Source organism: Rhipicephalus sanguineus, chromosome 3, assembly GCF_013339695.2.
Source record: "Rhipicephalus sanguineus isolate Rsan-2018 chromosome 3, BIME_Rsan_1.4, whole genome shotgun sequence".
Classification (NCBI taxonomy): domain Eukaryota; kingdom Metazoa; phylum Arthropoda; class Arachnida; order Ixodida; family Ixodidae; genus Rhipicephalus; species Rhipicephalus sanguineus.
The window spans coordinates 115,046,386-115,074,074 of NC_051178.1; the positions used below are offsets into that span (position 1 = coordinate 115,046,386).

A 27,689-nucleotide genomic window follows, 5' to 3' on the forward strand; every position below is an offset into this window, starting at 1 on the left:
CCCCCCCCCCTCCCCATCCCTTTTTTTTTTGGCAAGCAAGGAACTATGTCCCTGCTTGTTGAGGTCATAGACATTCCCCAGCTGCATCCTGTGTTTGTTTTTGATGTGAAAATCAATTTGTTAACCAAGAGCTTGCATGCCTTGAGTTGTGGCCGTAGTTTGCTCCGTTTGATTTGAAGTGTTTTCATGAAATTAACGTGCTAGTGTGTGTGTCTCATATATCATCTCAAAACTAAAAGGGTGAATTTTTCTTATTGCTGTTAAGCATGGTGCGGGTTCTCAGCAATGAAGAGTAAGTCACATGAGGCTTTTAAGGAGATTTATTATTTTGACAATAATAAAATGCTGGTATTTATAATTCTTCATATTTTCCTTACTAAAAGCATCTTATCACGTATGCAATCATTAAATATCGGCTGAAGGATGTATGATCAATTGAAAATTAATGTTATCTTGAAAGACAGGATCCAGGATATGTCGCGCACATTTTTAAAACATATTTTGACTTTAGTGGTTTCAACCCATGAAACACACACCTCTATAGAACGTCTTTAAAACGTTTAAAACCTCTATAAACCTCTATAAAACGTTTTATAGAGGTTTCGTGTTTCGTGGGAAGGCACTAGTGATACTGTACCCAAGTTTGCTGAGGTGTTTCCTGTAATTTTCTGCCTCAGTAAATAGAATTCTAATATTGTGTAAATGCCTCCCATTATTTGGTTATCCATTGTGAAACTTATGAAATAATTTTTTGAAACCTGGAAGTGGACTGATCTTTTGTATGTTAGTTATGTTCACTTCGCATTTTCTTTTGTCACGACTCACACCTCAGTACAGTATTTCATAACTCACGCAACCTTTTTTTTTTAACTAGGTGCTCACCTGACTATTGCAAACATCTTTTCTTTCTTGCGAACAGATCTACTCCCGAAGGACCTACGCACACATGGCGTCATCGACGACGTCGAGACGCCTGCCAGCTGCCCGGAGACATTCCATCAATTCACAGCATCGTCGCAATCCATGGAGTCTTCATCCAGCCAAGCCCCGAGGCAGCCGTCACCTGCAAGCCTCTTTGACTCTCTGCACGAGAAGGAGAACATCCCGCAGAAGATGGCCACGTCATCGTCAGGGGGTGCATCGTGCGGCTCCACAGTGACCTACCGTTGCAAGAAGCAATGCCTGAACGGTGCTTCAACGCGCTATGCCATCTATCGCGTGGACGACGAAGCGGCAGGGGTGGGGCGACCGCAGCAGCGGCACTCTGAGAACGGTGTGGTTGCTGCATTGGTCAGCCGCCTGGTCGAAGGCGAGGTGGCGGCACCTCTCGTCACGAGCGGCACGCGTCGGCGACCCCTGTCCTCCATGGGACTCCAGCGGCGACACACCATCGGGAGCTCGCGCGACGTCAAGTTCCACCCGTTTCCGTCTGTGCGTAAGGTGCCCAGTGGCCAGCGGACAGACGACGGGGGCGAGTGGAGGAGGACCGCGAGCTTGCGGGTGGCCTCGCCAGTCTGAGAGGTTTGGGTCGATGGCTGTGGGTTGGGACATTGCTTCTGAGGCTGGGAAGAGTGATGGCGAGAACGCTGGCCTCCCTTCTGCCAGGTGACCGTGCACCTGTAGACCGACAAACGCGTAAAGCAGGTTAAGCTTGTCACTTAGTGCTTCAGGCAGGCTCTTCCGTGTAGTTTGTGCCTCGGAAATCTAGCATGCGCACGCTGGCACACGGAAGCGCAGCCTTGCAGAGAAAGCCATGTTTTGGTCATGCACCCACGTAATTGGATATGTATTCAGCAACAGGCTCTAGTTATAAGCAGATGTGAACAATATTCGAAATAATAGTTTGAAAAATGGGGGAAAAACACTTCTGAGAGGCATTATCTATTTGATCAGCACATCCTGTAAACACCTGCATGGGAAGAACGTGCTCATAAAATTGCAACCTGAGGCCTGTAGCTGCTGTCTGTGTTACATGATCATGAAGCCACTAGATTTAGGCGCACGTTAAAGAACCCCAGGTGGTCAAAATTTCCGGAGCCCTCCACTATGGTGTCTCTCATAATCATATCGTGGTTTTGGGACGTTAAACGCCAGATATTATTCTTATTATTAAGATCTAACGGGGAACGCAAGCTTGCAGTACAAATTTTGAACATACTGAAGCACCCTGTTGTGTTCTCATGCGTAACAATAAAAGAAACTTTTCTCACACAGCAGCAGTGTGGACATCAGAAGTGATAGAGGCAGGATTACCAAGACAGTGGAAGTTGTCGAATGTTCTCGTTGTTGAGATCAGTGCAACATACACAACTTGTTTGGCGAGTTTAATAAGCTTAATTGAACTTGGTTCTTAGTTGTAGGCTCTGGAACTGCCTCACAATTGGCACGGAGAAAGACGGCAGGCTTGGCTAGCGTGTGTGAGCTACCCGTCGTAGCGCTGGATTTCTAGGCACAGACCACTCACCATCACCTCGTACACTGGAGCTTAGCCTGAGCCCCACTGCTTCAGCAGGCACAGAATGTGAACTTCAAACACTGCTGGAGTGTAGGAGATTGCCCAATGAACACCTTGTGTTCAACATGCTAGATCATATTGCTTGCCTCATAGCTGCCCAAGCTTGGGCACCTGCAAAACAGTGAGATCTCCCTTCTTTCTTCCTTTTTGTCGATTTCTTCTTTTCTCACCCTTCCCACAGCATTTCCCTTCATCCTTGTTCATCGCAAAGTCCCTGTTTTGAAAGATGTGTTCATGTTCAAATCTAATGTTCCTTGCGTCGGTCAGAAGGAAATGAAGGCATTAGCAGATGCTCGTTTAGACAGAACAACTTGTGTTGGAACGTGGTTGTCATCTGCTGTGGCATGAGTGGCTGTTGCAGAACGTGCTTACAAAGCCTTGTGAGCCACACTGACAATGATGGGATGATGCATGTTGCAGCCGCTTTTTTTTTTTTTTTTCATGGTAATTAAGTAAACTGGCTCATTGTAGCTGCTTGCAGCTTTGAGTTTCCATGCAGGATTAAAAAAAAAGAAAAGAAGCTCACTCACTTCCTTCATCATGGAGGAGTAACTAGCTTACAAAATTCAACTTGTAAAATAATGTTATCAGCCATATTATGCCCATGAAAGCATGTATGTGTCAGCTGTTGCCTTCTAACAAAAAAAAAAGTGCATCGGAATTTTTTAGCAGTAACAAAGACTGCTTATTATTGTAGTCATTTGCAAGACCTGTTTCTTGCCAGCTGTATTTTTTCCTCTGGAGGTTTACTGAATAGTTTATTCTTTTCGTGTCAAGATCTGCTAGTGTGCATTAGCATCCTTGATATCATGATCTCATTTGTCAGCCCTGGCATTAGTAGCCAAGGCTGAAGCTGTTAACAATAGTCTTTCAAGCAGTCTACACAAATGTTCGCTTCCGTCCTCTGTTCTCTCTCTCTCTCTTCTTTTTTTAGAGTCCAGCTTCAGAAATTTTATTTGCGATTTTTTACTCCTATACATAAATGTATGTAAGAGCAAAACTTTTGTTGGGAAATGTTGTTGATAGGTGGTGGATACAAAATAACTGCTGTAAGGTTCCCAAGAACTGCACGACATTTATGATATGACAGTTACAAAGTACCAATAGTCGCTTCCTTCCTGTTTGGCCATGATGAGAGTTGTTTTTTGTTTTTTTTTATGTTAAAGTAAATGGTGTCATTGTGGCCTAGCATAGGAGTTCTCCTGGTATCAGAAAGTGAAAGTGTGGCGATGCTTCTCCATAAGTGAAAACAACCAGTAGTTGTACGAGCAAGGTCATTGACTGATTGCTGTCGCTAACCAGGGCGCATAAATTACTGAAAGCTGTAGTCATCTGATCTGAAAAACGATTGATGAGGTGTTTCATAATATCAGAGTCATACTGTGCAGTCGAATTTGTCTTGCACTTCTTGACTAAGATGATGCTTCATGAGTATAAAATTTTCATACGGTAATGGCTTAGCTTACGGGGCTCTTTGGGATATAGGCCAATGCAAGGATCTTGTGTTCAAGCTCTGGTTTGGGCAACCTATAATATAACTTTATTTGAGCTCTCAGAAATGGGGTTGCGTGCAGGCAGCAAAACGGGGTGTTTTAGTCGAGTCAGTCTCTGCATGCATTTCACCATTTACACATCAGTGACTTGATCTTTCAGTGTTCAAGCTGGCAGGGTTTGTGCTGTCTTTACTGATAAACCCGCTGTTCTTCACTTTGATGCCGTGTCAGATGTCGCGAGAGCTTGCCACGTGCAGTGAATCTCAAGCGTTGTATAGCAGTGGGTTAACCACTGGAACAAGAGGCCACAAGTACGTCGTGCTCTGTTTGGCAAGATAAGACATGCCCGTTGCACTTCCCGTTTTGCCAATGCCTGCCACAGCAACGCAAGTGCAACAGCAGACTCACTGTAGTCTCTGTCTGCAAGTGCACCCTGCCTGCTGCCATCACAGCTGCCACCGCAGCGGCCGTCGTTGTCTTCACCAATCAACTGCTGCCGTGGTGTGCATCTCGGATCCTTTGCACCTCGTTGCAAGGGCTGCTAGTGTACAGTGTGTGGAGACGCATATGTGGGCACGCCGTCTCGAAGATGTAACTGTGGTTGCCGTGTGCGAACAGGCAATGTGTGCTCGGCGAGCCTGGAGAACTGCCTATACGGACTGGCCCCCCCTTGACAGTCGCATTCATTCTGAATGTTGGAAGTTCCTTGTGCATCCTTGTCTTCTCCTATCTTGCATGTGTGTTCGTGGGCGATCTGCGGGGATTCAGAGTGATAACTTTCGTCATTTCTAGGAGCCCTGCGCAACTTTCGCATTGTCCCATTCCTGCCGTCTATACGGAGTGAGAAAGCGGTGGCTGCTTCTAGTGCAATCGTAGAGAAAACGACGCTTCATCCAATAACCTTTTTTTTTTTTTTTTTGCCGTTGCTCTTTTGCAGCGCGACATTGTCACTGTTTGTGTTGATAGCGTTGCCCTTCGACAATGCCTCGTTTGTGGCAGTGGTGGCAAGCCGTCGCCTCTTGCTTTTGCGTCGTCCCATCTTTGTGTGTGACACATCTCGAAAGAGAGGAAGAGAGCTTTAGAGAGTAATATATTATAGCATGCGATTCCAAAGAGGGACTCTGTAATGGGAACGGGGATGGCGGGAAATCTGGAGGAAATACTTACGTTGTCTACACAAGAGCTTAGGCGCACATACATTGTACATACAGAAGCCACGCGAACTTACGTGCTTGTGACTGGATGAATGTAGAACACGTCTATAAGTTTACTGCGTTTTCTGCTCGATATGACCAGTGGAGTGAGTTGACTGGAAGGTTTCAGGCCATTATTAAATTAGAAGTCAAACCACATGTGCGCAGAATTGACTTCCATTTATTATTATTATGTTTATAACAGCTGCAAGCTGAACGTTTCAGTGAAGGCGTTCCGTTGTTTCACTGCTGTTTTTAGCAGTTTGCCCAGAAGATTTCTTATGCTGATGGCTTGGTGCTAAAAATACAATTGAGGAAAAGGAACACTCTGCTCGAACTAATGCACAACAGTTTTATGATGCATACTAAAGCGGTTCAAGAAAGAAATAGCCGAATGGCAGCTTGTTGGGAAGAATTTTTACTACTCACATGTTTGGTTTTAGGTATTTATGAACATAATTTCGGTATTGTACCTTTACCTCCCGCATGGAACACATAGCACACATTGGAAACTTGGCATACCTGTGAGCTCAGCAGCTTTTTGCCTGTAGAGTTTTCATGGAACATACACTGGTCGTTGGCACTGTTTCCTGCATTTTGTTGGCATTTATTGATTATATACACGCATTTTTCCTAAAATTTCTGTTTGATTATTTCAGCCCTTGTTGCACGCCACATTGCCAAATTGTTCAGCCAGTTTTCTCGCAAAGTAGTACGGCAACGCAATGTCGGCACAGCCAGTTTTTATGTTTTGAAGTTGCAATGATAAAAACAAACAAGAAACAATAAGAAAGGATGCTACAAGACGTTTGGGAAATGCTCTTTTCTTTCTTTTTTCATTGCATGCCAAGATAGAAAATTTATTGCAGGTTTTTCACGTGTATGACATCAGTGGTATTTGGCAAGTTCTCCATGGAATTATACAAATTGTCGAAAAGGAAGCACATATAGGACTAAAAAAAATTTTAAAAGTAAGTGGCATCGCACACATTGCCCCTCAGTATCTCAAAAGGGTGAATTCGTCGCAGTGCTAAATATAAAAAGTGAGACGTATGGATGAGCCATACTTGTATCAGCGTTTAGGGATTAAATCAACGGATACGCATACTGCCGATATTCTTTTCATGAGGTCAAAGGTGCTGACGTGGTTCCTGCGGTGGCCATCTGATGTTATTTTCAAATACTAGAGTTCACAGTTGGTCCCGCCCTTGTTTGACTGATGATGACCTCGTTCTTCCTTTTAAATGGGAAGAGGCACCATGAGAAGATGCAGGAGTCAGCAGTCGGGAATAGGAACCACTAAACGTCCATCGGTAGTTGTGTAGAGCCACGCGAAAGCAGTTTTTGCTCAGGGTGACATTAGCGTAACTATTTAAAGAAGTACTGACGCACACCTTTGAAATTGTAGTAACTCTATCACTCACTTCAAAGCAATGGCGCTTGACAGTTAGGAAGGTTAGGAATACTTATATAAAATATTTTAATGTGATGTTCAAGTTAATCTCGAAACGCCACCTTGGCATCATTGACATTTTTCACCACATCGCAACATAGTGCGAAATTCCCGTATTTCGTGTAGCTGCAAGGCTAGGCAGGATGTTGACATTAATCATTACGTCGCAACTTGCGCACGCACACAAAAAACCACAAGCGTGCTGCACGCACGTCTTCTAAATGTGTGCTTTTGTGGTGGCAGCTGAAATGATTGCAAGAAAAGAGCAAGCTGCATTTTCATGATAGATTCATGTCCTGATCTCCGAAACCCGTTCATAAGAACAAAATAGACTAGCAGATTATCCTGCATGGTATGCTGCTTGCCATTACATTTTTTTCTTTGAGGTTTCAGACAATTCGGACCGTCGTGTAACACGTAAAGCGATAGTTTAGGAACGTGGTGTCAGTACTTCTTTAAGGTGCAAGTTAGCTGCTATAGTGACTGTGTAACGAGTAAGACGGCGTTCAAAGTATTTTCTTCTCCCCTGCGTTCTTTACGGGCACTCTGCCAGTGCATCCTCGGACAAGCAGTAATGGGAGCTCAGCACCATACTTTCTGCGCAGAGCATGTAAAACATTCCAGTCACCTTGCAGCACATGCGGCAGTGAGTTTGTCATGATGCAGGCAGCTGTGTACATTTTTTTCTGCCAAGGCACGTTATGTATAGGGTGGCACTCTTAGCCTGATTTCTTCCTTCTGTCCTCGCTCCTCTTTGGACAAGGGACGACGTTACAATCTTCTTCAAAGTATGCGGTACGGGGGCTACTCATTATCTTGTGATGGACACTGCTGCTTCAGTTTGTTTAAGTTTTTAGAGTTTAAGAGGGAGGATTGAAGAAAAAAAAAACAATGAGTGACACAGTTGTTGATGCTTAGTGTATTTATTCCTCGAATTTGTCTGTCCTGTGCCGTTACTGCATTTTAGTGTAGGGCGCGTGCTTGTTACAGAGTGCATTTCCTTTTGTCTAGTTTCACTTTTCTCCCAAGTCTAGTGACGCTTGTGTGTGATGTGAGAAATCTCATGACGTAGCGATAAATGCCAGCCTGCAGTTGTGGCGTACAGTATGTAGATACAATACATATATTTTTTGTGCTGTTCATTTGACTCTGCTGTGCTTCGGGCACGAAACGGTCGCTGCTTGTTCCAAGTATCTGACGCTCTTGGTGGCAGCGTCACTGTTCTGCCTGTAAAACTGAACCTAGTGTGATAACCTCGCTTTCATCCTGTGCGGCTAGTTTACTTTGCTACGCTTGTGTGGCTGCATTTGTCGTCGTACTCATACACTGGAAGCCAGGGGCATGATTTGTATTGCTTTCTTGCGCTACAGCGGCTTGTTGCACAAAAGGCAGCGACTTTTGGTCTTGCAGGCCAGTTCTTTCAACCTCTTCATTCGGGCGAGTTTAGTTGCACTCTTCACTGAATGCACTTACATTGAAGTTTATTGCATTTGTTTTTTAATGAAGTTTCAGCTCATGTCCTTGCCATGTTGCTACACATTTTTGCTCTGTCACCGTTAATGGGCCTTTGTGCGAGAGTGACATTCTTGTCTCGAGAGCAACTTGACATGACTGCACAATTTGCACTTTTTCAGCGTACAGTACTCTGTGTGTTATTGGCAAGTCATGGGCCTTGAATGGGGCATGGCTTGCAGCAGCCAAAAAGTCCACGTTGCGTACTTGCACGACAATGTCCATTGGACATTTCCGAGCCAGGCATTTCCCTGGTACATATCTCACAGGAACCCTTCCTTGATTTTGACTGTAACGCATCATAAACTTTTGCAATACATACACTGGTATAAACATTTAGCTCGATCAGCATTGGCTCCAAGGGCATGTAAAGCATGTCCACCGCATTCATGAATTTATTCATCTGAGGGTAGCGGCTTGTGTTACTGCAACTTAAAATGTGCAAAGTGCAGAACTTACCAGCATACTTCAAGTTGCAGCAATGGCACGCTTTTATTGCCTGTCTTCCACAAATCCAATCTAAAATCCTGGCTTTCCATGTTTTGGGTGGTATTGTAACTCTCTCACATTTTTTTTTTGTTCATCATCATCACGGGCGTTGTCATTTCATTCACATTATTGTGTGTGATGTCGAGTGTGCCTGAATGCATGTGCTGTCCAGCTTGGATTTCAGCTCTTTCAGAAATGTTTAAGTATTGTCCCCAACGGTCTAGTACAGGACACTGACAAATGTATCTTTAAATGCCACTGTGGCTGCCCGTTTGCTTTAGTCCTTCACTCATGGCTTGAAATTTCCATGTAATGATAGATTGAGAGGGCGCTGCGGAACTCTTTGCAGTGGAGTGCGTGCATTGTTTGTTCCATTGGATTTGACTGACTGGATGAGGGATTGTGCGTGCAAGCGCTTTCCCGGTAAAGGGTCTTTGAAAATGCTGCGTTGGAAAAAGGGAGTACCAACAACTTCCGAGCTTCACACCCTTGCTCATTGACAAAGAACTGCATGGTGTGCATGATTGTGTGGCTGCCACATTTACACAAGTAAAGATTGTGTTGCTTGCTGGCCACACTACAAAACGAGTGGGCTTTGCTGAACGCTGCCTCCCGCTCCTCTCTACACACGGCACAGCAAGCATCAGCCTGTCACCATTGAAAACAGATTTAACTTAAAAAATGAGCTCTGCTTTAGAATCATGCTGGCTCTTGTGAGCAGCATAAATTTCGCATCATGTAGATTTATGTATTTTATGTACAGATATGTAAATTCATTGAATTGAAAAAATAAATTATTGACATTGAGTTGTTTTGTGTTGTCAAGTCAAATAAACAGGCACCTGCTTGTATGACTTTTTTTTTTTTCAGAGCCCTTTAATTTCCTGTAGCGGTGTTTATTACACATTTATTTGTGACTGCCCTATTGCACGCACACAGGCAATGTCTAGTTTGTTCATTACATTTACACGTAACTATGGGAAGCTAGGGCATGTGGAATGCACTCGAATTGCAAAGTTAAAAGAACTTGTATGGTTAAATAGGATAGCACATGGGAGCCCAAGGACAACTGTGTACTGAGGTCTATTGCTTGCCTTTTATTTATTGATTGAGTGTGCTATCTCCTAACAGACCCTTTTCATATTGTAAAGCTAGCTTTCCTGCGTTTGTTTGCCCAACTAATGGGAACTAGTCAGTTACTGCAAACAGCGTGCTCAAGTGCAGTTTGCTTGTGCTATGATGCCGAAAACATATTGTTACGTAAAATGACACGAGGCGTGACTATTTACAAGTGTAGTTGCACTGATGTGCACAGCATCGGTCAAGATGGAGGACAGCACCCACAGCAGACCGACAGGCCAGTCCTCTTTGTCGTCTTCTGTATGCAGAATGCATACAGAAGACGCAATACAGAAGAAGCAATATTCTCAGCTCTCTTGATATAAAATGCATAATAGACAAGCTTCAGCACGTGCAACTAGGACTTTGTCTCCACTTGAAGGACGACGGGTGCCACCATTAGTTGGCCAAATATGCAGCACAGAGAAGTGCACTTAGGGATCATGAAAGGGGTCTATCGGGCAAGTTTTCTTGTGCATATGTCGGTCACATAAATGCACGTAATATTGTAACATTCCTTCGTCTTGTACAATAAGTCAATGAAGACCAATTTTACATTAACGGAGAGTTTTAGAAATGGGTACCCAGGGCTCGGGATGTAATAGGCAGCTTTAGAACAGGGTACCCGGAACTTTGCATACACATTTGCCTTGAGTTGTCACCAATGTGCGTGCGCCATACGCTAACCACTCTTTCGGTTAGCCTTTCAGCCTCTATCTTCAAGTACCGTGCATACTCAAGCAGTTCCCGAAGCTCATTTTTGTTATCTTATGAAGATCAGAGTGCGATTCTCTTACCTCTGGGCTTATGGATGACGAACACTATTGCAAAACATCTGAGGTGCACCTACACAAACAGAATGTACCCAATGCCTGGCTACCCAATTCAAAAACTATATTTTTGAAAAAAAAAATCTGGCAGATCCCACGCACTGTGGGAATCAATGTCATGCAAAGCCATCACGTACGTGTAGCAGCCTGAAAACTCCATATTTTTTAAAAAGTAGCTTGCGTACCCAAAAGGTTTGTGTTTGATACGTCTGCATTGGTGACAAGCCAAGGCGATTGTGTACGCAAATCTGTGGGTACCTTATGGTACATCTTTAGATTATTAGTGTAGTAGCCCCAAGTGTCTCCCCATCACCAGAAAATTGGCAGGCGAATTGACAATGAAAGGGTTAGGGGTCCCCATGGTTTGGGCCCCCAGCACTAAAACTCTGCTTTAGGGTACCCCTTTGCTCTAGTGGTGGGGGCTCCCAACCTACGTGAGCTGGTAGTGTGCATCTGCGTGCATGAGAGGTGGGGTAATGAATGTGTTCATGTGGCCTTGATCACTAGGCAAGCGGGGCCGGGCCCCCTTGACTTATGTGGTAAGTACCTACCAGCACATAGGTTAAAATGCCTAAATTTCCCGCCCCAAGCCGTTAACGCAGTTGCGCTGGTTGCGCGTCTTCAGCGGCGCGTGGGGACAGCGGCGGCGCTAGTAGCGGCGTGCGCGCGGCGATGAGCATTGCCAGACGCCATTAGCCATAGCGTCCCATCGTCCCATAGCGTAGCTGCAGGAAGGTCTGGCAACCAGCCCACATAAACACGCTGCGTTTGGTGTCGTGGTCCGTGGTCACTTGCGAGCATCCGGCTCGGGTCTTTTGAGCATGTTTACGGTGCTCGAACGTTCTTTCGACTCTAAACAGTCGCCCAAGAGCAAACTAAACTTCCTAGAAGCCTCGCACGCCAACTCCGACTACTTCGGCCAGGTGGGTGCCTCGCATCAAAATGTCTGTGAAGCTGGCTTGCCTGTGCGTGCGTGTAGACTGTACGCTCGCCAGAAATACGAGATATGCATTTAATTAGCCTCCTGGGCAGGCGAAACTTCACCCCGTAAAATTCGACCAAACTTCCAGAATGCTTCGGAGGTACGCTAGAAAAATGATTGGTGTATCTGTCGGTCAGCGGTGGCATTTGAAACTAGCGGCGAGCTCGGCGTTGCGAGCAAACTGAATAAATAAAGAAAACAACAGCTAAACGTGCCTACCGGTACGCCTGTGCCGTTGAACCTTCCACGTAGTATTCTTGATCGAAAAATTCGCGCCATTTATGTCCTCGCAGTGGTAAGAGGACCGCCTTCGTGCGGCTAGGCAAACGAGCGCACGTGTGTGGCAAACGCCGCTTGCCTCGCACTGAAAAGTCGGCGATGAGTTGACCAAGGCGCCAAATCATTTGTCACTGGTGCGCTGTGGCTGAGTTGGTCGTGTGAATCACTCGAGGCGTTTTCGAATTTGCGTGAAGCTGCTTTTTTTACTGTTTAGAAGGTGTTATCACGCGGCTGAGCAGCGCCACGTTTGATTTGCCGGCCGTGTGTGCGCTCCGTATTGACTGCCCTTTCACTTTCTTTTCAGGCCGACTTCACGCCAAAGGTCGTCGCTACCAAAGTTAAATCGTTACTTCAATCTCAAAAGACGAGGTAATAGTTTCGTCCATACGATTGTTTTAATCCGTTCATCATGTGCAAGCAAAGAGGTCGCGCATCTTTGGGGGTGGGGTTCTTTTTAAAGGTAATACAGCAGCGCTAGGTGAAGACTTCAATGAATATACGTTGTGAAATTGCAAACGGATGTCAAGGGACGAACATTTTAAACACCACATTATTCGGTTCTTGCTCGTCTGTGACGGATTGTTTATAGATACAACTGCCTATAGCCAGATATGAGCTAAGAAATAAAACTTTTAAAACCTTTTCAACTGCAAGTAAGATATACCTTTGTGGAATGAGTGAGAAAAAAGGATGGCGAGAGAGCTGCTGGTCCTGCCTGCTTCCATTTTGTCGTTGCAAATTGGAATGGGTTTCTTGTGATAACAGCTTGATGAAACCTTTCTGGTACATCTACGGGAAGATTTGTTTCGAAACTGTATGCCACGCATATTGCTGAAATATCGCTGTCTTGCACTTACCTTCTTTCTAGGTCAGAGTAGAATAGTGTTAAGTCACAGTTACATGATGTATCATTCTTGTCTGCATGACCACATGAGATGCAAACTCTCGGCTCTCTCTTGAAACTGTTTTCTAAAAACCCCTTCTGCAAAGCAGATGCTCTTTGTCACGTTAGTTATTATCATGGGGCCATACATGTCTATGCTGCAAAGCTGATCGTTAGTTTAGTCAGTGGCTAGTGCTTCAAGTTGCTCACTTCACACTATGACTGGAGTATGATCTTGTAGTGGCCTTATGCCATTCTCTGTGAAGTACATCTGCAATACTGTGCAGTGTCTCGCATTTTTAATAATACCACACGAGTGTTGACTGCATAGCATGTCAGTGCCTTAAGACATCGAAACTGGAAATGGGGTGTGCACCTGTGCAGAAGCACTCCCCAGGGCCGGCATCATCTATCACGCTGTTCTCTTCAGAAGTACACATACCTTGTATTTACTGGCATTGAGGACCCATTCACACACTTTAATTATGCACATGCGAATATTACTGTGCGCCTTCTTTTCACTGCAAAGGCACCGACTTGCTGTGCGATTGACACTTGCATAATATTATTAAAAATATGGAAGGCTAATTATAGCACTCATGCTTAGTTATAAATAGTCTCTTTAGTAAGTTTTCCAGGCAAGCTTACTGTTTTATATCTTTATCTCTTTTTTTATTGTTAAAGGGGAAAGATGCATGCATCTTCCTGCTGGCTCTTAGTGGTAGTGGTTGTATTGTAAATGAGCGAATAAGGAGTGTCATGGCCACTGAAGTCCTAACTGATAATGACATGTGACCACAGCTGAAACTACCGTTACTGAACTCACCTTGCAAACAGTATACGCAGGCTGGGAAGTGTGTCATTTCTGTTCGTTCATCTGCTCACTTTTGGCTTGGATAATACAGCGGGACATGACGTAGAAAGTGAACCAAAGTGCGCCATACATGGCTGCTTTCCCAACGAGATGAGCCAAATATTTTTTGCTAGCCTTGTCTCTCTCGGCACCTGCTCTTCTCACAGTCAAGTGAAAGCATATCATGGAGTTGGAACTGCTTGCAGTAAGCAGTTGAGCACATTAAGAGTTGTCAGGGTGTGGCAAATTAAATTTTTTCTGGGTGGGGGTGGGTTTGCAAAGCACCACAGTAAGCTGCCTCTTGTTGTTCCCACTTAATTGCAAATCTACCGCTACCACGTCGCATGACAGTTTGTTTTTTTCCTCCTTGTAAGGTCTTCATTCGTTGTTAATTGCAGCTATGATGCGTTGCTCCTGCTGGACTGCTACCTCAGCACATTTCCAGCTGGCATTGTACAGGCAGATGCCCTTTTCTGGACACGGTCTATCATCCACCTTCTCGCTGTAAGTGATGTCTGAAAAGCATTCAATTGGACATGTGAATGGGTGTGTCTCAGTGTGTGTTTTCATTGTATTATGCCATTTTAGATATCCATTTCCAGAAGGCAGCTGATGAGTGACAAAAGCCACACGGTGAGGTCTGATAATGGGCTAAAAGTTATTCAAGTTGATTGGCAATCTACTTTTGGTGCTTAAGTTATTGTTTACTATATTGTATTTTCAGGAAATGTAAAATCAAATCCGTAATCAATCTGTATGGCCTTAAAGAGAGCATGTGAGCGCATGGCATATACTTTGTGGCAGCTGCCTCTAGCAAGACTGGTCGCATCACTTATTGGGAGCCACAATAACCATCTGTCCAGGGAGAATGTCTGGTAGACACTTGCCTATCGGCCGTGACTATTTATTCTGGCCGGCTGTAAACAACGATAACAAAGGCAAACTTGCTTCCCCTGGCTGCCACTTTCTGTCACTCTGCAGAGTTTCTGTTGCAAGGATCACTGTGTAGTTCTTTAATGACAGCATTGTTCTTGTTGATTCAAGGGACCGTGGCTTTGCATCATTGTAATGACTCTGTGCGTTTGATGGCACAGGGCAAGCGGCCTCGGGGGGCCCAGCGAGCAGGCTGGCGTTTGCTGTGTCGCCTGCTCCCTCTGTTGTCTGAACAGCTGAACCGAGATGCCGCAGGACTGATGCCCGTGCTTTTAGAAAGGCTCCTGGCGCACCTCTCGTCACCGACAGAACGAGAGGCAAGTTGCACAGCTGTTCAGCATGAAGTGCATAATTGCAGTTTAGCTGCGCTGCGTGTGTCGCTGCTAGCAAAAATGTTAGGCACGAGGATGGAGAAAATACAGTTGCTTCAGTTCAGAATTGCTCGGCAGCAGCCTCTTCAGCGTAGATAGAAGGCAGGTTGCATGCTTAGGCTACAGCAGAATTGAGTCATCTCTCACATCCTGCGAGCTTTCGTAAGCAGTAGTACAGTCCTTTCGGTTTGAAGCACGAAAATTTAGGGCTAAGTTATGCACGTACTTTCAGTTCCAGCACATGCAGTTCATGTCGTATCGGCGTAATTTTGACTCGAGCGCTTACATCAGAACAAACATTACCTTTAGGGGCCAGATTTCCCCTGAATTAGAGGCTTCATGGTACAGCGGGTGCACGCTGTAGTGAAATTGCCATTTCAGGCGGGTTACATGTGGTAAAATGCGTGTATTCGCTCTTTTCAAATACTTCGAAATTTTGGAAGCTTTTAATTAGTGTTGTAGCGAATTCAAATACTGTAATAATTTGTTCGAATATTCGAAGTGCTCAAATATGCACTCAAGCCTAGTACCGTATTTTCTCGCATATATCTCGCACCCTCAACGATTCGTGGAAAATTTTCTAAAAATTATCACCGTGTGTTGCTGCAAATCTAGCTTTCTTGTATAGCCATGAAGCACTGCCGTGAAGCCACGTTTGCAGACGAAAATTTGTGTTTTCTGTTTTGACTATAGCTCAATTTTCAAAAAAAAAGGTTGTTTGAGTTATAGACCGGTTTCATAATTGTGAAGCTAGCTTTCCTGCAATGCAGTTAGTCCAACTAATGGTGGCTAGTCACTTACTGGAAACACCATGTTCAAGAGCAGTTTGATTGCGCTATGATGCGGAAAATGTAGACTCGGCTCACTTGACATAAACACGCCTAATAGACAAACCCCATCACGTGCAACTAGGACCTCGTCTCCACTTGAAGCACGACAGGTGCCACCATTTGTTGGGCAAATATGCAGCGCAGGGAAGTGCACTTGCGGATTATGAAAAGGGTCTATATGCGAGAAAATACTGATATATGGTTCTCGTGGCACTGTGATAAAGATTGAGGGCAGCCCCTCTCCTTTGTTATGTCTGCCTGCTTAGAAAGATATGCAACAAATACGCGTACTTTCAATTTAGTGCGCTCATGCGTTCTTTTGTATTCTCTTGCAGCCTGACGAAGGCGCATTGAGGTGCCTCTTGGTCTGTATGAAGGAGTATGGCCGTCTGATGAGCTCTGTTCAGGTGAGCATGAGCTTTACTGTGCACTTGGTTTAGCCGTAGCTAATGACTTCATGGGAAGGGGCAGCTTATCTGGGTATTGTGAGGAGAAACAATTGTTTATATGTATCTTGCTGATAAACTGCAGCAGGTGCAAAGGTGAGGCATGCCAAGGTGGCTAGTGGCTTATGGTGTGCCATATTTTCGTGCGCCTAGCGCTAAAGGTTCTCTGCACAACATTACCAGCTCCACATTTTTGGAAATCTCAAAGCGGCAATGGGCTCCTTGCAGTGAGACCTCAATTCTCCCATTTGACCGGACCACCTAGCTCAACTAATTGAAAAGTTATTTTAATTTTTATAATGAGTACTGTAATTAGTGTCTCCAGCCATCTCGGGCTGTCTGCTGCTGTAGAAAAGGTAACTACAGAGGTTCCAAGCAAATATTGCATTTTCCTTATTTTTGAGGATTTTCAGGCACATTTATAGAAACACCCGTTATAGGACTATTTAAGTGCAGCTTCACCATCCCTGTTCGTGTTTAATACAACTTGGCTATAACAATTATTGCCTATAACAGTGGAATCTGTTACACTTGCATATTGTTATAAGTTGGTTTGCCTTTAACCGCTAAACCAGTTTCCGCACTTACCACTATAGTGGAAGATCCTTTTTGTCTGCCACTCCATGAGTTACTGTATTTACTCGATTGTAACGCGACCACGATTGTAATACGAGGGGCGACTTTTCATTGCGTCCAGGAAGAAAAAAATCAGTAGTTTTGGTATTCGATAGTAACGTGAGGGTCGACTTTAGGTAGCAAAAATCTGGGAAAAAAACTCGCGTTACATTAGAGTAAATGCGGTAGTTGGCTTCTGTGTAACAGAGTAAGTCACAGTATGCATTAGCCGGTCGGCATAATGCCACACGCGTTTCTTTTGCTATTTTTGTGTAACTGGTTCGTTACACGTATAATCACTGTCTTGCACAAACCGTGCCCCAATGTCTGGGAACCTTCAAAATTATTTCAGAATCTTCTGATAGGCTTGAGCGCGAAAACGCAAATAGTTGAGTGTATTCTGGAACTAGCGCAGCCACCAGCGATAAAGCTTGATTGTTCGATGCAGCATGTATAAATGCCGACGTGCCTGATCGCAGATCAGATTATTGACGGCCGATGCTCTCTTCGCTGCTCTCGATGTACAGCATGAATTGCTTGTACCTTGTCTTTTCATTTTCCGGGCACAGGTTCGCCCAAATAAAAATTTTAGTCTCGAACACGTCTGCTGCTGCCTTCAGTTCAAGCAGTCTACAGTTCAAGCAGTCAGTCACTACATTGGACTCTTTACAGACTGCATTGTGGATTTGTCACAACTACCTTTGGAATATTTTTTATATAATACATGAGTCTAAGTAAAGCAGTTCGTTCGCACCTGGTATGTCCTACTTGCTGCATGCGGAGATTCGCAAGACTTGCACTCGTGTAGTATTCTTCCAAAGGTCTGTTGTATGCTAATGCATCATCTGCTGCTTCTTACTGGTGCCAGAGTGCTCAGACATCGAATGACCCTTTGGAAAAACTGGCGTACCTGTATCATTGCTAAGCCCCTACTTCGCAGCCTATGCGCATTGTGAAGTGTCGATAGTGTGAATTCGAGCAAGACAGAGGCATTATCTCCTGATGGCCCCGTCATGTTGAGGAGGTTACGCTGTCTATTGAGGCTGCAGTGTTTCACGTACCGCAGCGATGGTCAAGTGGTTAGAGCGTCTGCCTCCAATGCGGGAGCTGCTGGGTTCGGTTCCCAGTGCTGCGGGGTACCCACCAGTTTATTTAATGGGGAGAGAGGTACCCTGGCCTGTCGCTTGGTGTTGTGGTTATACTCATTTATCGAGAAGGTGGCCTCTCCTTTCCTCTGTCTTCTTTCACTCCCTTTTTTCCTCCCCCCAACGACGCTGAGCCATCCTCCCTTATGTGTTGCAGCAATATGCGTCTTTCTCATCCTCAAACCACCACTACTACTACTGAGTGAAGGGAATTGTGAGGGCTCGTTTCTTTGTTATGCCTCCCTTGGCTTCTGATTGTCATTAACATTACTACTACTACTGTTTCATGTGACATCATTAAGTTCCTTGGTATTCACATTGCATTTCCAGTAGCCTTCCCTTGCAGTTTCTTCTTTCCTTTTTTTAATATTTAGTGACCAAGGTTAAGTGCAGCTCAAGCTTTGGCTTGAACTTGTTGATTGCTAAATTTTGTTCCCTTTCTCCTTTGTAGGATGCCCTGGAGAAAACTTTGCTCAGGCTGCTTGTCACCTGGAATTCGCAGCTGGTTCAGGTGAGTGACATAGTAACGTGTTGGTAACATCGGTTGCTGCACCACCCAGTGGCCCGGCAACCCACTGCTGTAGCAGTGTCACGTGTATACAGTAGGCTCTCGATTATTCGAGCTGAAGGGGACCCAAAGATTTTGTTTGAATTGTCAAAGGTTCTCTTAATATGACTAGGGGCAACATACCACCTTGTCTTGTACTGTTTATTGTTACTCAGGGCCACAGCAACGTCGTAGACAGCTATGCATGATTGCCAGTGAAGTTTTTAGATGTCATCGATCATACTGGTAGTCATTTTTATGCAGCTCGTGCGTGCATGTATAATTAAGGCACAAAATGTGCTGGGTATGTGACAGCTATTAGCCCCTTCCAAATCTTAGTATGCTTTTCCTACCAGCTCTCTACCAGCTAAAGCATAACAAACTGTTTCAGCTGAGTGATCTAGTTTCATCTTGTACGTTTCAGGAACTGGTCTGCGAGTGTGTGGCGCTACTTCCTTGCTGTCGGCGAGCCGGCGGTGGCGGCAACAAGGGCGCAGCTGCTTCGGAGGCCTGGTCCCAGCAGCTGGGGCGCCTCATGGCCACCGTGCACACAGCGCTCGACAGCCTCTTCCAGGACCTGCACATTGGTGAGTCAAGGTCTCAAGCTGCACGTGTATCCGCATTGCTCGGTTGCTTTAGTGTTCTTTCATTCACAGTGCTGTGGTGATGAGTGCACTTGGCCGAAGAAATTTCATGGCAACAACTGTTAAATGTATTGGATTTGTTCAGGCTCTGTCTCTGCTTGAGCACTACCGCATAACAGCAATGGAGGCATTGCTTGTGCCCCCCCCCCCCTTCCCTCGCCAATTCAAACGAGGTTCTAGTCATTTTGATTCTAATGTTATGTTGGGCCTGTCTGTTTTGCTTTGTGTGTGTGTCCGTGACGGTTAGTTGCTAAAGAATCATTGGCTCTCAGAATTAGCTTCCTACACAGTATATTGTGGCTCCGTCTAGAATGTTCTGGGGTATCGAGAGCACATCGGAGGAAACAATAACAAGGGAATACCTGGCCAAGTTTCGTACGAAGCTGTTCGTTAAGCAACTGGTTCACATAGGAAGGGCACAAACTTGGTTTTGCTTATGCAATGGTATGTTCGTATGTTGAAACGGTTACAGAAAGCAGGTTTCATATGCTGGTGAATGGAATAAGGGCATTAAAATATGAAGGAAGATGCAACATGTTACAAATGTCTGATTTCAACTGCAAGATTGTGTACCTCTTTTCCAGCTCTCTCGTGCTGAAATTGTTTACGGGTATTTTTGAATTTTTCCTTAGAAGATGTCACCAGTGCTGCCAGTGTATGTGTCTCGCACTGTTATGCAGGGCTTGGTGAGTTCCTTTGTGTCTTTGAATGTGAAACTGACACTTTTGAGGCCTTGAAAGTCCTGAAGTTTCACAGAGTAAAATTTTACTTCCTGCTTATGTTGAAAAATTGTATGTACGTATGCAGACGATGTAATTCAATTGGCGTCATTGTTGTGGGAAGCCATCTTGTTCGTGGTGGCTAGTGATGGCTTATGCAAAAGAGGCTTATTTGTCATGTCATTTCTAGTGCAAGAAAAAAAAAATGGAGGGCAGGTGGAAAAAATGTTTACAGGCACACGTACATGTTAGCTGACTGTTTAGTGCTTTGTTTTCAACTTGTCATGTATCCTTGCGAATTTGATTTTCAAATGCTTTGTCATGACCTTGAGAAGTGCCTTGAAAGTCGCAATTTTTCGGTGAAAAGCTGTGGCAAACCCTGGTGACGGCATTGACACCATTCTACAATCTTTTTTCTGGCCATGTATTGATTGCATTGCACCCCTGCTGCGACCTTCTGTTCCTTTTTCCTTATTCTGTGGTACAGACAAGGGGCGGCCCCGAGCAGACAAGGCAGTTCCCCTGGAGGTTCCCAGCTCGCCTGAAGAAAGCCACCAGGCTAGCCTCCTGTGCTGGCGCCGCACCATGAGCCTCATGCGAACCATCAGCCTTATGCTCGTGGGGTAAGTTGAGGTTTGCCTGGCTGGACTCCGCTTTGCTGCTGCGTCCAGTCTCCACTACCAGTGCCACTTAGTTCTTTTTATGTTCCTTCACGTGTGTGTGTGTGTGTGTGTGTGTGCGTGTGCGTGTGTGTGTGTGTTTGCATTTTAGCCAGCCAAGGCGGCTGCATTTCAATGAAGGCAGAATGCAAAGACACTTCTGTACTTAAATTAGGCACACATTAAAGAACCATAGGTTGGCAAGAATAATTCACCGTGCCCCACTACTGCGTGGTACCTCATTATCATATTGTGGCTTTGGTACGTAAAACCCCAGAATTTAATGTTTTTTTTCTGCATCCTTGAAATGCAGGCAAATTGAAGATGCCATAAAGCTCCACAAGTGCTGTTCACCGAAGAACAAGTAGAATAAGAGGAACTGACAGGCTCAATTTTCGTTAGTTACAACTAATGCAATCTTCGTAGAAGTAACATTGTATACATACACAGTACAGAAATTATTTCACGGCATGGGCAGCTGTAGTGGTAGCTCAACTGTCAAGGAAAGATTCCTCGATTGAAAGTTCTGCTGTTCATCTTTTTTTATTATGTTACTTATTCTTCTCAAATTAACTAAAAATGTCACGTTGCTTTTCTTAATGATTATGATCAGTTATAGGGTTGCCACAGTGGCACCAAGTATTGACACTGCTAACGCAGCTGAAGATGTGACAAATTTCACTCTGTTGCAAGCACACAGACAGTAAAGTGGAGAGCTGTGCTGTTCCTGTACGTACAACATCATGAAGGCACATCGTCACACACACATTGATACTTCTTTAGCTTTATTGAATGCATCACTAACAGCAGCGCACATTACAGCCAAAGCAAATTACCCTGCAATTGTTGTCGAAGTTCCCGTCTGCAATATGTCCATTGCGACTGCAGCTCCATCAGTGGCAGCTACTCTCACCACTACACCATAGCTTCGATTGGGTTGAAAGCTGGGTTAGTTGGTGATAGATCATTATACCGTATAGGTGAAGTAGTGCACTTTTGACGAGGACAAAGGGGACAAGGAAGACATTGAGTATTGTTTTTGAAATAAAATTAGTTGCGAGTGCAGCAAGTGCAGTGACTTCCTTGTCCCTTTTGTCTTCGTCAAAAGTGCGCTACTTCACCTATACGGTATGGTGGCACCATAGTTTCTCTGCTGATGTTCAACCATGTGTTCTGGTTTGACAGTAGAAAATTTCTCTGAGAGAGACTGGTGGTTTTCTACCCTCCACAGGTCCAGCATGCACCAGCCGGTGCTGGTTCCATTTGAAGACGTACTTGAGCTCGTGTACAGAGTCCTCGGTGCTCACCTTCCGGTCAAGGTCAGTTCTCTTGAACAGGTCGGAGGTCCTAAACCAGAATATTGTGGTGCAGTAAAGGGGCAAATGCGCCACTGTAAGTCGTTTTGAGTAGGGATAGGGGAATATTTGAGATCTTAGGATATTCGAATGAGTATTACAGTATTCAAATCCACTTCGAGATGAATTTAAATTATTCGAAATGAACGAATATACGTGTTTTTTATTAGACAGATTTCTTATAAAAATTCTATGACAGTCGGGCTTCTGTCGTTTTCGCACATTAACTCTATGTCGAGGCGGAAATACTTTCCCGCAGCTAAAATGACGACATGACTAATTAACTAAAGCTCGTTAATAACCTTTTTAATTATTGACTTGAGGGCGGGTGTTTATGTTACAAAGTTGTAGTGCATGCGAATTTATAGCATACCTATTATTTAGAAATCGCAAAAGTTGCACGTAGTTTGAGGTATTCATCATCGAATTTCAAGGGCGAAATCGAAACAAAGCGCGGCGGAACACCTCAATGACACGTGAGAAGGAAGTGATGAAATTTGAATGAAGGTGCGCCAAAGCAGAATCTGGTCAGAAAAATAGGCAAGCATTCTGAAATACACTAGTAGACAGCTTAATGTTTGCGTGCTATGGGTGGTGCCTATCTGTTTCTTTCTTAAGCTATAAAGAGGCACGAAAAACTATTTTGCCTGTCTGCAAGAAGCGCTGCAGTGGCCGCCCCTGAGTTTTATGCTTCCCAGACAAAGAAAAGGTTGATATTGCGGTTTTGTTGTGCATAGTTCGAAAGAAACAGATAAACACCAAACACTTCACGCTAAAGTGAGGCAATGCGCGGGCACAGGTGAGATGACTTGCAGCTTTTCATGGAAACATGTTGCTGTGCACACCGTCATTCAAATTTCATCACTCCCATGTGATAGGTAGTTCCGGTTTGACGTAGCAGAACGGTTGCGCTTTGTGCACGCCGGATGCGATCAGTTTTGATTTCAACCTTGAAATTCGATGATGAATATCTGGAACTACATGCAACTTTTGTGATTTCTAAAAAATTTCCACCTTGACATGGAGTTTGTGTGTGAAAACGGCAAGAACCTTACTGTCATAGGATTTTTATAAAAAATCTGTATTGTCTAAAAAAACGCCCTGTATGTATATTTGATTGCATGTAATCCTCCTGTAAAGGTGGTTTCACTGCAGCGTAGGGGTGCTATGCCCTGTAACCACCCGTCCAAGGGAAATCCGCACTGCCGCGAAGCCACACTTTATGGTTAAGTACATATTATGTACCTTCACCTCAACTGAATATTTCTTAAGTTGAAAATTGTGTTATACGGGCTTATATGCGCTAAGTATAGTAAATTTTAAAACATAACGTATTGTACCACTAGTTGCTTCCACTTCACTGCAAATCGAAAAAGTGATATTCACACACGTCATGACAAAAATGCTGATTTTTCTTCACGATATGTAATATATACTATTCGAACTATTCGATTCGAAATTATTCGACCAAATCACTATTTGCTTCGAACCTCAAATGTACTATTCTCCCATCCCTAGTTTTGAAGAGTTAATGGTGGCTTGACTCCTTCTGGTGCTTGGCTACATTGAGTCTGCCTGTTGTAGAGGGCGCGTAGAAATTACATGACTGACTAGTCATGCCCTCATCGTTATGTAAGGAGTGCTCAAAAATAAAGAAGGCCTTTGGAACACGACTCTCGTCTTTACGGGGCTCTTGCGAAGTGCTCCACTGACGGCGCGTTCTAAGGCATTGCCCTTACCAGCAGAGCATCTCGACATGGTGTCAGAAGCAGGATCCTGCCACTAAGATGCCTGATCCCGAGATTTCAAGTTCTCCAGTGTTTCCCTTCGCTCTCTGCCACCATTCAACTTCAACTATGCAGGTCAGTGGTCAGCATGGGTTCAACAGTTCGACTTCCCCTTTGCGTCGGGCCTAGCGTCTGCTGCAGAAAAAACGAAGGTCCGTACCTTTGCTCTACGGCATGGGTCCTCAAGCTTGTGTTATTTTGTCTTCTCTCATGACTGACATGGAACCTCACGCCTCATACGACGCAGTCAAGGAAAAGTTTAACAGACACTTTGTTCACCCGGTCAATGAAGTCTACGAGTCCAGCCGGTTCCACAGATGCAATCAGCTGTCTGGAGAGAATGTAGACGAGTGGTATACCGTGCTCAAAAACATGGTGAAGATGTGCAACTACTCTCTTACGGTAAATGATCGTCTCGTGCATGATTGCTTTGTCGTGGGTCTGCTGGGTTCCCGCGTGTCGGACCAGCTCTGTCGCGTCTCGAAGCTCACTCTTCATGATGCGCTGACTCAGGCTCACCAGCACAAAGACTCTAAGAAGGAAAAACAAGCTTGGAATTCTCAAGCAGATCCTCTCAACGTAGACACTCTTGCAAGCCAGTGCCCGCAGCTGAGACGCGTCTCTCAACGCTGCTCACATCCAGTGGATAACCAGCATCGCGTCTCATTGAATGCTTCGTGCAACTACTGTTGTTACTCGGCGAACTCTCGCCAAGATTGCCCGGCAAAGAAGGCTACGTGCAACTTATGCTGCAAGAAAGGACACTTCGCTGTAGTTCGCCATTCCAGGAAAAAGCGTCTGAGCCACATTGGTCGGAACGTCAGTGTTGAAGTCAATGGACAAGCTCTTTGCATCAAAGTGAACTCGGGTGCCGCCACCAGGATGTGAACGCCTCCTTGGACCGGAAAGCAACAGACTCAACCTCATCAGGACATTTTCTGCAATTTTGACTTGGCGTACTTGCTCCATACAACAGAAACTCTCTGTCATGCATGGTATCAACACACCTCTACTTGGTTACGAGGCGGTAGTTGGTCTCGGCGTCATCCACCATCGGTGTCATCGACATTCGTCTCGGTGCAACACCCTAGGCGTCTGCAGTTATAGTCCACCTCAGCTGCTGATGGAACGCTCCCTTTGAATGTGAATTGCGGTCCCGGGAGCAAAGCTCCAGCCAGACTGGCCGTGTACTAATAACTTCGAAGCCAGGATCAGGAGGCAATGACAAGATAAGGCAAGAAATTACAATGCCGACCCCGCTTCTAAGGATCTCCCTGCCCTGAAAAAAGGGGAAGTGTGGGTGCAGGATGCGAAAGTGTGGTCTGGAGTTCAGAGTCCTGCTCAAAGGCCACGCTGTTATGTGGTTCAGACATCCAACGGTGTTGTCAGGTATCGTAGACATCTTGTCCCAAGTGTCAGTTCCCCGCCCACTTCTCCAGCATCTGTGTCTTTGAAAATTCCATTTGAGACACCTTCACCAATGCAACAGTCAACAGATTGTGCAAATGTTCATGAACTAACAAGCGAACCTCCTGGCCTCGTGTCGGATAATCCAGTCTGCGGTAACCTTAACCAAGATGCTCTTACGGACCAGTCTGCAACGGACATCGAGCACAATTAAACTGCGCAAGTTACTGGGTTTTCTGGTGCTCGACGTTCACGTTGCAGAAAGCGTCTGAAAACACGCGGACTGATGTTCTGGCTTCCTTAAAGGGATACTGAACAAAAATTTGAAAAAGATACGAAAACACTCGCATTCGACTCGGACGACAGGACTGTTCCTATAAACAGCGTTTATTTCACGTAATTTCGAGCAGTTGGCCGTATTTTTAGTGGATTGTGATAGTGCGGCGGCTGCACGCCAGTGCGCTTGTCGACGGCCGTGACATCGAATGCTCCAGCGAGAGGGGGGCAACCGGCACGCTTTCTCCTGCCCTGCCACTTCCCTTTCTCCAGCTCTCCTCTCAAGAACACCTTCCCGACCGTGAGAACATGTTTTGAGAGAGACACGTGGCAGCGGGTGGCGGCTTGCGATGTCGATTGGTACGCGATTTTGCAGCGAGCACGGTTGGCGAGTTAGTATCCGCCGAGTTTCGCGTCACTTCCTCTCTAGTTCGCGGCGCGGCCACTAGACGTGCCAAATTGCGAAAAATGCATTAAATTCATTATTTTCTGCTAGTCTCTGGCTGAAATGAAGGTTGTTTCAACAAATTTCAGCACCCAATCTTTCAATAGGGCCATTTATCTCGGCGGCGAAAATTTTGTTCAGTATCCCTTTAAAGGCATGTGCATGGTTCTCTTATTGTGGGTGTTGTCATGTTTAATACATTCATGCTCTGGAAGGGGGGATGTAGAGGGCGCGTAGAAATTGACTGACAAGTTGTGCCTTCATGGTTGTGTAAGGAGTGCTCAGAAATAAAGGGCTTTTGGGATGCCACTATCGTGTGTATCGGTCTCTTGCGAGGTGCTGCGCTAACGGCGCGTTCTATAGGGCATTGCCCTTACCAGCAGAGCATCTCGACACCTGTCACTGTGGCTCAGTGGGTCTAGCACAGTGCTGTCGATTTGGAGAATGTAAGTTCAGTTGTTAGTGGTGGTAGCACTTCAATTCGGACAAAATGCGAGATCAGCTGCACCTCGAAAAAGCCCCAGATGGCTGTAATAAGTTTGAAGCCTCCTGCATTACAGCATCCCTCATAACCCTTAGGGCAGTTTTGAGATTTGGACCACAGAAAAAGGGAAGTGCATTGCTTAGAACAGCCGTGATGTGGATTTCATCGAGCCTTGTCCTTACTGGCATTGTTAATGTGTGTGCAACTGTACACTCCGGGAGGGTTAGCCTTCTGTCAGTGGTCTTGAGGCACGTATGTGGGACCGTTGCATTTTGCAGAGACGATGGAGGCGAAAATGTTTGAGGCCCGTGTGCTTAGATTTAGGTGCACGTTAAAGAATCCCAAATGGTCGAAATTTCCGGAGCCCTCCACTACGGCATCTTTCATAATCGTATCATGGTTTTAGGACGTTTAAACCCAGATATTATTATGCATTTCGCAGAGCTCTGGTGCCACAGCACAGGCCAACCTTGTTGCAGCCATCTTGCCCTCTATTCAACACGAAGCTGTGCAGCTCCTCAGCCAGCTGATATGCAGGTGAGTGAGCTGTACTACTGCAAGACTTTCGAAGCGCTACCGTAGGTACTGAACTATTTTCTTCTTGAAAGTTGTGCTATGTAAAGCTTGTTTGTCTAGCTGTGAAAGAAACTGTTTGGCTTTGGTATCACGCCACACATCTGAAATCATGTCTTGTCCTTATATCTTTTTTTGCAGGTGGCCATTTGGTATGTATTGCAGTGTGCATGGTTTCCCTGTGCTGGCAATGGCTAGGAGAACTTGTGGAAATAAGACTCAGTCTTCTGTATTTATAGAAATGTTAGGGAACTACACAAACGCTGCATACTTTGAAAGCACAATATACAGTAGACTCCTGTTAAACGAAAGCTGAAGGGACCAGGAAAATATGTTTCATTTAACAGGAGTTTCGTTTACTGAGAGATGAAAAGGGGTGCAGAATTCAAGCACAGAACCAATCATGTTAGAGGCAGTTGTTCCATTTAAGCAGCAATTTCATTTAAGAGATTTTCGTTTATTGAGAGTCTACTGTACTCTTACGGTGAACAGGTCGACACTTCATTAGCCATTGGTATTTCGAGTGGCCCCAAACTGAGTGCTTTTGCTGCTTTTACTGGTATGTCATTCCGAATCGCTTAATCACCTACTTGCTTCTTTTTTGCCATTGACAAAAGATTAAAGCACAAAAGTGGGCACATTGTTAATGGGAACTTAGCTTTCACTCCAGGGTCAATTTCCCCACCTCAAATAGACGGATTAGAAAGAAATAGGGCAGTGAAACCTCGATATATCGAATGTGAATGTATCAAATTATTGCCTATATCGAACTCTTTCGATATTACTTCGAAAATCGCATGCATTTTTAATATTTTATTTCAAACGGGTTCGAATGTGGAACTCCGGCAGGGC

The 27,689-nt window shown here is 44.9% G+C and overlaps 2 protein-coding genes across 4 annotated transcripts in view; both read left to right on the top strand.

Annotated features, from left to right (window-relative positions):
- Positions 1–9,462, top strand: part of LOC119386985 (rho GTPase-activating protein 23) — an 88,300-nt gene extending 78,838 nt beyond the window's left edge. For all 3 annotated transcript variants that reach the window (XM_037654279.2, XM_037654280.2, XM_037654283.2), the window contains one exon: positions 920–9,462. In XM_037654279.2, coding sequence (XP_037510207.1) covers positions 920–1,518 — 599 coding nt within the window. In that variant the 3' untranslated portion in view covers positions 1,519–9,462. The remainder of the gene's footprint in view (positions 1–919) is intronic.
- A 1,853-nt stretch (positions 9,463–11,315) lies between these two features.
- The window catches only part of LOC119386988 (proline-, glutamic acid- and leucine-rich protein 1), a 41,328-nt gene continuing 24,954 nt past the window's right edge, over positions 11,316–27,689 (top strand). The window contains exons 1-10 of the mRNA XM_037654287.2: positions 11,316–11,527; positions 12,170–12,234; positions 14,000–14,105; positions 14,696–14,851; positions 16,071–16,142; positions 18,393–18,452; positions 18,913–19,075; positions 20,339–20,474; positions 21,742–21,829; positions 26,707–26,801. Of these exons, the coding sequence (XP_037510215.1) occupies positions 11,426–11,527; positions 12,170–12,234; positions 14,000–14,105; positions 14,696–14,851; positions 16,071–16,142; positions 18,393–18,452; positions 18,913–19,075; positions 20,339–20,474; positions 21,742–21,829; positions 26,707–26,801 (1,043 nt within the window). The 5' untranslated portion in view covers positions 11,316–11,425. The remainder of the gene's footprint in view (positions 11,528–12,169; positions 12,235–13,999; positions 14,106–14,695; positions 14,852–16,070; positions 16,143–18,392; positions 18,453–18,912; positions 19,076–20,338; positions 20,475–21,741; positions 21,830–26,706; positions 26,802–27,689) is intronic.